This window comes from Haliotis rufescens, unplaced genomic scaffold (assembly GCF_023055435.1).
Source record: "Haliotis rufescens isolate VD_foot unplaced genomic scaffold, xgHalRufe1.0.p SCAF_6, whole genome shotgun sequence".
NCBI lineage: Eukaryota > Metazoa > Mollusca > Gastropoda > Lepetellida > Haliotidae > Haliotis > Haliotis rufescens.
The window spans coordinates 11,273,111-11,286,137 of record NW_025964334.1 but is presented as its reverse complement, the minus strand read 5'-3'; the positions used below and the strand labels follow the sequence as shown (position 1 = coordinate 11,286,137).

The 13,027-nt window shown below is 37.4% G+C and overlaps 1 protein-coding gene across 1 annotated transcript in view; it reads left to right on the top strand.

Moving 5' to 3' along the window:
- LOC125374700 (coadhesin-like) overlaps nt 1–13,027 on the top strand; it is a 28,632-nt gene that overhangs the window by 13,153 nt on the left and 2,452 nt on the right. Inside the window, exons 2-8 of the mRNA XM_048385959.1 lie at nt 472–571; nt 4,059–4,265; nt 4,870–5,067; nt 6,335–6,535; nt 6,834–7,037; nt 9,896–10,099; nt 10,849–11,037. Coding sequence (XP_048241916.1) covers nt 472–571; nt 4,059–4,265; nt 4,870–5,067; nt 6,335–6,535; nt 6,834–7,037; nt 9,896–10,099; nt 10,849–11,037 — 1,303 coding nt within the window. The remainder of the gene's footprint in view (nt 1–471; nt 572–4,058; nt 4,266–4,869; nt 5,068–6,334; nt 6,536–6,833; nt 7,038–9,895; nt 10,100–10,848; nt 11,038–13,027) is intronic.

Genomic DNA, 13,027 nt, shown 5'->3' with positions numbered 1-13,027 from the left:
GCTTGTTTAGTTTTCTTCAGGGGCGCCCACCTAATGCAAGCTTACGCAGTTGCTGTACTACATGCTTTCAATGCCTGTCAAATGTACGAGTGAAGTATTACTGAGTAAAATCTGCGTGAGCATAAACAGCACCATGTTTTATTTAATAGACTGTTGTCGGTGATTCCATAATTCCGTTTTTATCGAACTCCCGATATCTCATTATATATTACGTAGTCCATTGCGGGTCCTTTCCCTCTGCAGGTGGCCTCAAAATGTTTGTAATCTCATGTTACATCCAGGTAAATATGAAGCATGTATGTATTGTTGGTATATTCATACTTTTGAAAGAAGAACTATGGTGATACCCGAACATTAATACAACAACGTTCTTCAAAACGACGTCTTTTATTACCTGGTTCTGTGCTCTATAAACATGCATGTAGTCTTTTGTTGGTATAAAGGCCTATCAGTTCCTATTCAACTCCATAGGGGAATCTGAAGAAACCAGTTATGCCTCAAGTGAAAAATGCTATCGTGTATTCTGAGTTACGGTCTACACCCACTTTCAGATTTGCCAGTTATCAGACAGGTGTGTCTGTGATAACCTGTAACCCGTAATAGAGTAATGGTTGATTAATAGTTGCATGTTGTGAAAGGAGCACGTGTGCATTCACTCCGTTTGTTGTTTAACGCCATTGTGTGCAACGCTCCAGCTCTAAGACGGCGGACTGTTAATAATCGATCCTGAAGCAGACAAACAAGTTTCACAACATGGACAACGTCCAACGCACCCAAAACAGACAACTACAGCTTCACAATCCAGCCATTCAGTCACTTCGCACGACAAGCATAACTTTCATGAGACTCATTCATACCCGGAATATCAACGGGCTGATAAAGTCAGAATCGTACACAGTACACTTTTTGTAGAGATGTCTCACAATTATGATTTTTGTCGCTTTTATTTATTTTACATGCATTTGCATATAGAGAAAATCCTTGGAAAAAAGTCATGGTATGAACGCTCGTACAAACCTGTCAATGTGTAGAATGACCTCTATTTACATAGAGTCGACTGAACGCCAAACAATATTTCAACATGCTGATTGCTCTGTAATGCATTTGGTTTTCCTTTTCTTAATGTATATTCTGATGATGTGTGTATCAGATAGAACAACGCATTATTTGTATAAAATTTTATTCTCATTTTACTTGTTTGGAAGGGGGCACGGGTGGCCCAGTCGTCTAAGGCGCCGCGATTCACTCTGCAGAGTTGCGTCGTTAACGCACGCCAGAAACCTATGATTTTGGGTTCGAATCCCGGTTCGCCCCGATTATGTTTCTAGGTTTGTCAGCACTATACCCGTGCTCGTGGTGGTAAACGTCTGAGACCTGCATCACTTCGGGCTTTCCTCCCACATTAAGCTGACACGCTGTGATATAACTGGAATACTGTTAAAAGCGGCGTTAAACCCAACTCACTCACTCACTCACTTGTTTGGAAAGGGTTGAAATGGAAATTTCATTTATTGAAAGAGAATGGTAACATCTGTAGTCATATCGGAACATTTGCATTCGCACACGCATCAGCGACCAAAACGATCTCCGATGCACCATGACTTCTTCAGTAACTTCCCGTGTTTTTTCAGCTGAACCCTTGATTTACCAGTGCGTGTCATTGTGACGAGTGCCAACGGTGGCGCAAGGTATTCTCACCTTTTCGCGAACAGCTGGTATCATCACTATTTGACAGTGATTTATAAACACATGTGTATCCTTTTAGCAGAGATTTGTTATTTATTGTTTGTGATTATATTTTTTATTTATTTTTATTCATCTTACTGAGTTACGAGACGACCTAATCCGATGACATTTGACATTTTTAACTGGTTGACACAATTTTCTTCTTTATAATACATTAACTTTCTTTTGCATAAGAAATTTGAATATAAGAAAGTTATAATTACTTTCCTGGTGTTAACAATATGTACTTAATATACTGTGGTTACTGAAGCAATAAATTCAAATAGAGGACGTTGTTCTATTCATATATCAATTTGACCATCTGTTTGGAAGAGGTTCGTGTTTGTATAAATTGATGCAGTGTGTTTGCTGGTGTATTGATTTTGTGTGAGTTCTTCTTAATCTTAATTTTGACCTGTGTTGTATTCAAGATCCATTTTTCTAAATCAATCTAGATAGAGCTCACCTTTGAACGCAGCCAATATATGTTTTCAATCGTTTCTTCATCTTTATTTTCACATATCTTAAGACTTCTTTATGCTTAATCTGACTTGTTTCACCAACGTAGCTTGAAACTGTTCTATAACACAGCCAGGTGAGTCAGCTATTGCTGAAAAGAAATGAATGTGTTTTGGAGGTATCAACGATTTTCACACTGTATTTCTTCATATGTGATTTCTATTTTTTATTGACTATCTTGTCATTAAGCTTTCACAATCCTTTTAAATTGTTTATGACTCCAACTAAGCTTCCGTTTTTGAGATAGTTTCCTTTTTTATCTTTTCGTTGATCCTATCCATATTACTCTCGTTATGTGGCATCTTTCGAAACCATCAAGAAACCAGTTGGTGTCATCATCGAATTGTACATGTGATGGTAAATACTCAATATTTCCTATTTCTATTCCCTTGATATGTGGATCGTTTCATATCAACATTGCCAGTAATTGTGCACAAAGAATAAATATGTATGAAGAGAAGGGGTCTCCCTGACAACATCCTCTAGATATTAAAAAAAATGATGCACCAAATCCATTTTCGCACGATTGTGTACCATTTTAAAGGGTGCTCATCAAACTTTTAAATGAATCGCCCAAACCCCCAAAAATCAAATGATGTTTGAATAAAAGATCAATCGATAGTGTCAAAGGCTTTCCCAAAGTCCACAAGCAATAATTGTCCTAGAATGTGATAATTTTCAGTGTGTTAAATTAAGTAATATACTAGTATTTGTCTTGTGATTTCTCCATTATATCTCCCAGACATAAGGACTTTCTTGGTCCCCGCTTATTGGTATATTCAGCACTTTGTTAATTCCATTAGTATTGTTGATTTTCAAAAGTAACACTTGAGATATATAATCTTACCTTGCTTTAATTCAGTATTTTTGGTCAAATTGGCAGTTCCTCGTATACAACGTGATGAACGCCTTAGGGGTATTATTGGCATTCATCAACCTGGTAGAAATCAGCAAGAAGTAGCCAATGTCTTCAGTGTGTCCCAGTCTGTGATTTTCAGATTTTGGAGCAGGTTTCTGCAGACACAAAATGTTAATGATCTGTCCCACACAGGGGCCCCTACGTCGAAAACACAAGTCCAGGATAAAATAATCAGAAATTAGGTTTATAAAATCGAGCCCGAACAGCCAATCAAATCGTTGTTCACTTGCTCCATGCCACCATAGTTCAAGTCACTGATCAGGCGATTAGAAATTGTCAGCATTCCGCTAAACCCCCGGAATTTCAATTTTGAGCTGGCTGAGAACACCCCGATGTTGACCAGAAGGTTCTCTTTCTGATGGTGAAGGCGGAGTTTTAATTCTAGACACAAGTGTCCTCCTGACATAACCTGGTTGTAATTTCTGTGTGACTTTGTCTTTCTTCAGGATACAATCTGCATTTCTAATTTATTATTTTTACGATAGGAAAACACACTCGGTTAATAGTCTCTAGTCATCCATTTCACGTTATACATTGTATCCGTGGTTACCGAAATATAATGATTGATTAAACAAGATGTAACGCCCGGACATCAACGCTGAAACAGCCAGGTTACACTACCACCCCTTTTGCATATGTATTTGGAGGTGATTACGTACACCATGCATTTGCTGCCAAACTGACCTTATACCAAATAGGTAAATTCCAAGTTTGAAGGATTATCTAAGGGCACGGTATCAGTGTAAAACATTTTCCTTTCAAAAAGGTAAGTTGTGACATGCAGAAAAGAGGACACCCTACAGCAAGAAAGATGATATTAGTTCCCGGCCAGTATCACCTACAGGATGTACATTTTAAGAACATATGTCATCTCAATTTTCTGTTGCATCTTCAGATATAGATGGTGGCGTCTCCGAATGGCAGGAATGGGGTGATGTCACATGTGCCCAAACATGTGGAGTAAATGTGACCGGCACAAGAACGAGACTGAGGAGCTGTGACAATCCGTTACGTCAGAACAATGGAAAGACCTGTGTGGAACAAGGACTTGTGCAGCAGGAGTCTTCACGGATACTGTGTGACAATATACCGGAGTCCTGTGGTAAGGGTACCTTGGGCTCAAAGAATATTGTTTGAAATTTATATTTTTGTGTTTGATTCGTTTGTCTCTAAAGTACCATGCTCCAATTGAATCATACTTTTTTATCAGTATGGTTTTATGACGTCAATTATACCATTGAACAATCGATTCAATGATCTGTACTTAGGGCATTAGTACCACATGTGAGTAAGTGAGTGAGTTGGGTTTAATGCCGCTTTTAACAGTATTCCAGTTATATCACGGCGTGTCAGCTTAATGTGGGAGGAATACCCGAAGTGATGCACGTCTCAGACGTTTACCACTTCGGAGAAACCCACGAGCACGGGTATGGTGCCGACAAACCTAAAAACATAATCGGGGCGAACCGGCATTCGAACCCAAAACCCGTACGTTGAATGTGTTTTATTTTGTTATTTTCACATAGGTTATCGTGGTACCACTTCCACTATGCATGGTAGATATACATTGTTTGTTTCAGCATGTAATGGCTGGCAATAGACTTGAAGATGACATTCATGATTGAGGCAGATATGTATCAGAATAAATAAGATGCTCGAGGAAAAGTGTATACATTTGTCAATACCTAGAGCAAAATATGTTTAAGGTATCCCAGTTGATGGTGCATATGAGGAATGGAGTTCATGGTTGGGAGAATGCCCTACAACCTGTGGCCTCAATGTTCGATACGTACGAAGGAGAAATAGGACATGTGACAGTCCTAAACCACAAAATGGTGGCCTTGACTGCCAAGGTTCCCATTCTGAAGAAAAGACTAGTCCATGCGACATACCTCCTTGTCCAGGTAAAGAATGAATCGGAATTTGTCATCATGACGTATCTATTTCAAACGTGTTATTTGTAACGCTGAAGGGGTGCTTCATAACAGAATTTATCGAAATACATTTAATGAGGGTGAGTTAGTATGTGATTAACACCTTTATGAACAGTATTACAGTTACATAACGGTGTGAGGGGAAATCCCGAGTTGTGTTGTGCACTTTTGTTGAACACATGAACACTGGTGAATTAAGAACTTAGGCTTCAGAGAATCGAATCTACCAAACCTTGAATAAAATTGAGGAAGAGATGATCACGAAATGATATGAACATCAGTCAACACCTTGAGTAAATATTTTTAAGGTAAATGTTAAACGTAATATTCTATGAAATCATGATATTATTACGTACGTTTTTAACTATTTTTCAAAATATTGTATATTGATATCTTGTATGCACCAGCTTATAAACATTTGTATCTGTGTTTGCTGTCGTTGATCGGAGATGCAGTTTGAGTTCCATGTTGATATATTTCCACACACCACTCACTCCTTTTAAGATGACATAATCAATGGCACCTATGGAGAGTGGGGCCCATGGGCTGCGGATCAATGTTTACTAACCTGTGGAGTCAAGGTTCAGACAGTAGTAAGGAGAAATAGAACCTGTGATAGCCCGGCACCACAAAATGGGGGATTGCCTTGTCGAGGGCCGTCTACCGAAGCACGACTAATTAATTGCGAGGGTGTTGCACCTTGCCCAGGTAGGTTTTGCTTGCCTTATACTGGCAGTGTAGCATTAATATATATAGAAAACTTCATATCCCTTCCCACATCCAGTATAAAGCTCTGCATGAAGCAGAGTCGATTGTACGATTCCGACTATATCATGGGCATGTGTTTATGAAGTGTTTGTAAAGTAACCAAACAGTGAAATAGGTTTTCGAGAAAATGTGCGCGTTTCAGTTATGTTTACACCGTGATTGCACCATCGACCTTTACCCGTGATGCAAGTTGTAATAACAAGAACTCTAAACATTTGTTGGAGTATACATTCTAATAATGCTATACACTTTATACAACCTCACATCCTACCTCATTCCTAATTCAGGTACACGAGTTCGCTTAATACATACATCCTCATTCCGAGCTGAAGCGTTATTGTAAGTAAGCGTTATTGTACTAATAAAACTTGGACAGCACCCAAGTATATGGCAAATGTTTTTTAATGTTGAACGACAACTTACCTACATTTTAAATGAGCTGTTAAGGTCCGAGTAATATCTTTTAAAGGTGACATAGTTGATGGTGGTTATGGAGAATGGAGTCAGTGGGCTGGAGCGACGTGCACAAAGACTTGTGGAGTCGGAGTAACCGTTAATATTTATAGAAACAGGTCATGTGACAGCCCTGCACCACAAAACGGTGGACTTCCATGCAGTGGTACCAACTATGAATCAACATCCATGGAGTGTAACATATCTCCGTGTCCAGGTAATGGAGCCGACAGATATTCTACTCTATACTAACGTACAATTCAAACGCGGAAGTATTACTTCCATGCATTCAGTTGGTTAGGATGTACCAATCCGTTGGTGTAGTTTGAGTTCCGTTCATTATGCAAATAAAACTAGCAAAAATAATCCTGATTGCAACAAGTATATGAAAATATATTTAAGCAATATTTTTATTTGGATTTTTTATTATTATTTTACTGCTGATTGTGTTTAGAATGTGAGAATACTCATTTGCGATTAATGAGCTTTTGGAACCTGTGACTTTCCCCTTTAAGACGATGTCGTTGACGGCGGTTACAGCCCATGGGGCCAGTGGAGTGCTGATAATTGCTCTGCAACATGTGGAGTGCAGATTACAAAGCTGCTGAACAGATATAGGCGTTGTGATAGCCCTGTGCCATTAAATGGTGGAAAACCATGTGAAGGATCCTATTATCAACAAAAGTATGAAGTATGTGAAGGCATTCCTCCATGTCCAGGTAAAACAATAATATTTGCTCTCTCTCTAACACGTATTACAAATACAGGCATTATTATCCTGTATTTAAAATCAACCAGAACTGAGTTCAAAATATACACTGTTATAGATCCTTACATAAGAACGTATTTCTGTTAAAGCATACATTCTTGATACATGTTGTCATGATACATTGTCGACTATATTGAAAACACACGTGTTCTATTTTATAATAGTAATGGATGACGAAGGAAAAGGAAGGACTGGGTAGTTAATTACGTTGGGGACAAGAATTATCGCCTTGAAAAACAATATGTGAACCAGCATGGCGGGCAAACGGCACAACTATTGGCACCTGGTTTGGACAAAGAGGAATGGGAAAACGGGAGGGCTTCCGAACACCTATTTATTCACTCTGATGACGGAGTTCTGAAAACAATTGACAAAAATAATAAATCTTTGTTTTAACACCAAATATTCATACAATCACTAAATATACATGTATAAAATACACCTCTTAGTGAAAGTCTCTTGGCATTAAATTAATTACTCTCAATTGTACAATGACTCGGTGTTACTAATTTTCTCTGGAATGCCTTATATTATTTATGAAATAATTATCAAATAAATATATAAAATAGTGTAACAAAATATCAGGAAACCGATAATATATAATTTCTTTTGCACTCTTACTAAAAAATACAGTGCACGCAAAAATCGCTGGAAGCTTTCATACACTTGTTACTTCCAAAAAAAACCTCAATTGAAAGTTCACTTCTCTAACGAAAATAATTGCAAAATACTCGGAAATATCTTTAGATATTCTATAAAATACCAAATAGCAAATTAATTAACGCTTTTGAAAATATATAACATTTACTTGACTCAAAAATGTAAACAAACACTGAAACTAGTGTGACACTGTCAGCCAGCCGGCCTAATGCCGAGATTTGGACTAGTCTATTTTACTCGAGGGGAAAAAGGTTGTGCGCTCAAGTAAATGTACTCAAAAAGGAAAGCCTAACAAACGTCTAAATAAAGCGAAAACGCTAAACATTACAAATATTGGAAATAAATTGAAAATAAAGTGACTTTGCTCTAATAAATGTACTTTTAAGAAAACATCCCTACGATAGAATATAATGGACTGTTCCAAGAGTCAACAGTTGTCAATATCCTACACTTTTCCTTGAAATATGCATGAATATAAAATTACATGAAATAATACATGAAAAGCTACTATAAGCATTAATAAACAATATATAGAGGATATTTAATGTGTTTTCTCAAATACCACTTTTATCTCATCGAGTGAAGTGGGGAGAGTCTGATATTTTCACGAGTGACGCAGTCACGAGTGAAAATATTAGACTCTCCCCAATTCACGAGATGAGATAAAAGTGGTATTTGAGAAAACACATTGAATTTTCTATTTATTATATACATGTTTTATTTTTATTACTTGCAATTTGTATATTTTTTCGAAAACAGTGTCTGATAAATTACTAAGTTCTCCCTGTCGCCTCTTTACCATCGCCGTATAAAGTGGGTTTGCGTAAAGAATATAGTTCGTGAATAAAACTAGCCCTGTTAATATATGATATGCGAAATATATTATTTCATATTGAGTATTAAGTTACGTGGACATTTTTTTTGGTCATAATTAAACATTCCTGTTTAAAATGGATAACTCTTTAATGTTTTGATTCAGGAGAAAGTAGTTCCGGTACCTTGTTTATATCAGTCACTAGTGACTGATATAACATTTTTATATCAGTCACCAGTGACTGATAACTTGATCTATCGTTACTGATAAATTCCAGTATTTCATTCATATGTATATAATAAAAAGTACAACTAATTACCTGAAGAGTAAACCTCCCATATTTTTGACAATTTCTCCCTCTCTCGCTCGCTTGACTCTTTCTGTTGGAACGCATGTGATCGAGTGCTCGGGCGGAAATACAATGAGTTGAAAAATACTATCTATTCGAAACAATCGATATAGTTAGAATTTATTGATGATTCTCTGTCGACAAAAGAAAAAATATAATGACTTACAAAAAGTACAAAAAGACGACTTAAGCTTTTAAAATAGAAAATGTATTACAAAATTATAAATTGAATATTTTCTTCACAAAATTAATTCAATCCAGCACCAGTATGTTGTAATCCTTCCATAAACAATATGCAGTGGCGTTCTGGCAATCACTGTGATCCCGCCGCATGTCATACAGACCTACCACCAAATCTGTCATATCGACAAACGTTCACGTTCGCAAGACTTTCGTTAAAGACATATCAGCGATTGGCCCAGTTTCTACACTCTAAACCCCATTGGTGTCAGGCTGACATGTTTCGACGATGCTGATGACGATGGCGTATTGTCTGGTCAGATACTTGAACTGTGGTGTCCTGGCGCAAGTGAACAGCGATTTGATCGTTTTTGTTGTTGACGTAGCGCATATTTCTTTTCTGCAGAAACCTGTTCCAAAGTCTGCAAAAACATGTTCAAAAGTTAGTTACTAGACGTTCACAGTTACATGTGGTTGTTGAAACTGTATATAATCAAGGGATCAACCGTTTTATACCTTGCATGGATGGCGAAAGAGGGCAAATGTACGTGTTCCAACAATAAGTATATTTAACACACCTTGGAGGATTCCCTTGGAGGAACGTGTTGTGTATTTTTCAGGAAACAATCCCTCTTATCATGCGACCTCGTCATTGTACGAATGTTTGAAGCTAGTTTTTCTTTGTTTATAAAACACAAAACACAATCACTCGATATCACTTGAATATGTCGCTGCAGCATATACATGTGTACATACAAAGAGCACACTGTCTGAAACACTTTTGTTATCGGTTTATTCGTCTTAGGTCAAGTCGTGAATGGCAGTTTTAGTCAGTGGAGTGAATGGACACAGACTTCCTGCCCAAAGACTTGTGGAGTCGATGTGGAAACTTTACAGAGAAGGAGTAGGGCATGTGACAACCCTCCTCCATTCAATGGTGGGCTTCCATGTGACGGTTCAACTTCTCAGGAAAGAAATTGGAAATGCACGAATCTATCTCCATGCCCAGGTGCTGTAGCTTTTCTTTATATACATGTACATTGAACATTTCAACGTGTATAATATTCAATCAGGAAAGGGCGGTCGGGTAGCCTAGTGGTTAAAGCGTTCGCTCGTCACGCCGAAGACCCGGGTTCGATTCCCGACATGGGTACAATGTGTGAAGCCCATTTCTGGTGTCCCCCGCCGTGATATTGCTGGAATATTGCTAAAAGCGGCGTAAAACCATACTCACTCACTCACTCAATCAGGAAAACGGCATATGTTAGTATACTTAACACGGCCAATAAAAAACATGAATATTCGTTCCTATACCACTGTACATTCAGGATATTGTGAATTACAATACAGATGAAGATGCACATATAACGATCCCTAATGAACTCATTGTACAACCATATTGAAAGTTAAAGGTAGGACAAAAGAAAGAAGAATTTAGTATGTTTCACTGTTATGAGATATTCTGCGACTATGCATTATTGCAATTGAAATTGATCGTGAAAAGAAATGGACATAATTACGCTTTTACACGTACCCTTGTCTTGTCTATTCTAGTGACACTGTGATTTGTCTTAATTCCACCTCTTGACACCACCAATCTTGTATATTTCCTTAGTTAATTAACTTTGGTTCTATTGTCACTGTATGAATGCTGGAAACGATTGATGTATCGGATATAAATGTAGAATACGCATTTATTCAACTTTCCAAATTCGTAACCATTTTCAAACATTTGAAATTAATTTTTTGTTTTCACAGTTGATGGTGGAGTGTCAGAATGGGGAGGGTGGGACACTCCACGGTGTCCAACATGTGGGGAGAATGTTACAGGAGTATCATTAAGGCTGCGCCCATGTGACAATCCTGTTCCTGCCAATAATGGATCATTCTGCATTGAACCAGTGCAGGAGATCGTCGTCAGATCGTGTGAAGTCGCTCGTTGTCCAGGTATGTGTACTACTGTCAACTACCATGCAACTACCATGCAACTACCATGCAAATGCAAAATCGTAAATCCAAAGTGTTTGAAATTAGCAATAGTACGACGGAACCAAGCTCAACATTAAAAGTTGTTTTCTTAGAAATAATTTCGTTGTTCAAAGTATCCAGATCAACACATTAAGGGATAGAGATGCGCATTGGGTATGCCAGTTAACATTTAGAGGAGTTTTAGGTGAATTTTGCCATAAATACAATAAAACCAGGGTTACAATTTACTTTCAATTTAAAAGCGTAATTAGTCCACTCTCTACTAACTACTCATTATCTATATATGTTTATTATGTGGTACATATAACGTTGTTACTTAAAATTGATTAGATAAACCTTATTGAGAAAAACTAACAAATAGATTAGCATATATGTGTGTATTTAAGAAATAAACGACGAGTGAGAGTTGGTTCTCGTACAATAAAGCACTGCAGGGAGAATAAACTATGAGATGTGCAGCAGTGTTTTATTGTATGATAAACAACGACCACGATTCGTTTATTTAATATATTAGATATCAACATTATGTGCAGCCGCTCTATTGTTAGTCATAAAAAGATAGTTGAAGACGTGAATTGTTAATTTAGTTATTCACAATCTTTTCTTACACTCAGCAATGAACGTAGACTTCTGTAGGAACAGAAATAGCAACCCCTTTAATTAGATCTTAATTCACCGCTTCCTGCTAAGCATCTGAAGATTATGTAGTAGATAGACGCTGCAGCCACGTGAACATATCAAACATTGAAAACGTGTACCGTTGACATCGCGGTGAATTATTTCTTGTGAATTACACTTTAACTTAAATTTATTTGGTCAATTTCCCATGTTTTGAAATGCTCAATCAGAGCAGAAATTCCGATTCATATGTACAGAAACAGATCAGCAAAGAGGGGAGCACAATAGGTACCGATGGGGATGTTAAAGTCCAGCATTTTCTCTCTGTGTAAACTTTAGATGACATTTGCTTTCAGTGTTTGACAAATTTCTCACATCCTTTGAAGATGAAAATAAAATTTTATCTATTGTCGCTATTTTTAGTGACAAAATGCTCTGTGGGTCAATGAATGAAGTTTTTCCATAAGCTTGTCGTGTGGGATAATAGTTTGCAAAATTGAAAACCAAATGTTTTTGCTAAATATTGAACGTTTGTGGGATATATTTTTGAGAATTTACTTAAATATGCATGCACGAAATACATGTAGGAAATATATATCATATATACATTAGCGACAATAGAAACGTGTGATCAGCTTTAGTGTATAGGTTTATACAAGGGCACATTTAAAGCCATACCTGAATATCAGATAGTCCCGGGAAAGCCAAACTCATAATTCGAGGGAATCTGGTGTTGGTACCACGAGCGCCACGTCGATGGATCGGTGGTGAATGTGGTGAACTGTGAATTCATAGAGTTTTATGATTTAAACGAGGCATACAGAAATACATTAGTAGACATATGCTTGTTCAGAAAGTGCAAATACATAAAATGCAATAAACAAACGTAAAATTAATCAGATCACAAGATTCTCAACACAAGATGTGGATGTTATTACATATACAACGCTTGTTTTAGAAGATCAAACATATCGCAGTGTTTTTTTATGCTGAACTGTAATAACACTGAGATGATATTAAGTAAAGAAGCTATAAAAGTCATATCTTCAATAATAATACAAGCCGAAAATTACAAAGGCAGAAGGTGACCGAATACATCAACAAAATGTAGCCCCCTTGAGTTATTGGTGTCGGAAACAGGAGTTTAACATGTACATGCATGGTATCATTTCCGGCACTAGGTAATGAGTGAGTGAGTGAGTGAGTGAGTGAGTGAGTGAGTGTGGTTTTACGCCGCTTTCAGCAATATTCCAGCAATATCACGGCGTTGGACACCAGAAATCGGCTTCACACATTGTACCCACGTCGGGCATCGAACCCGAGTCTTCGG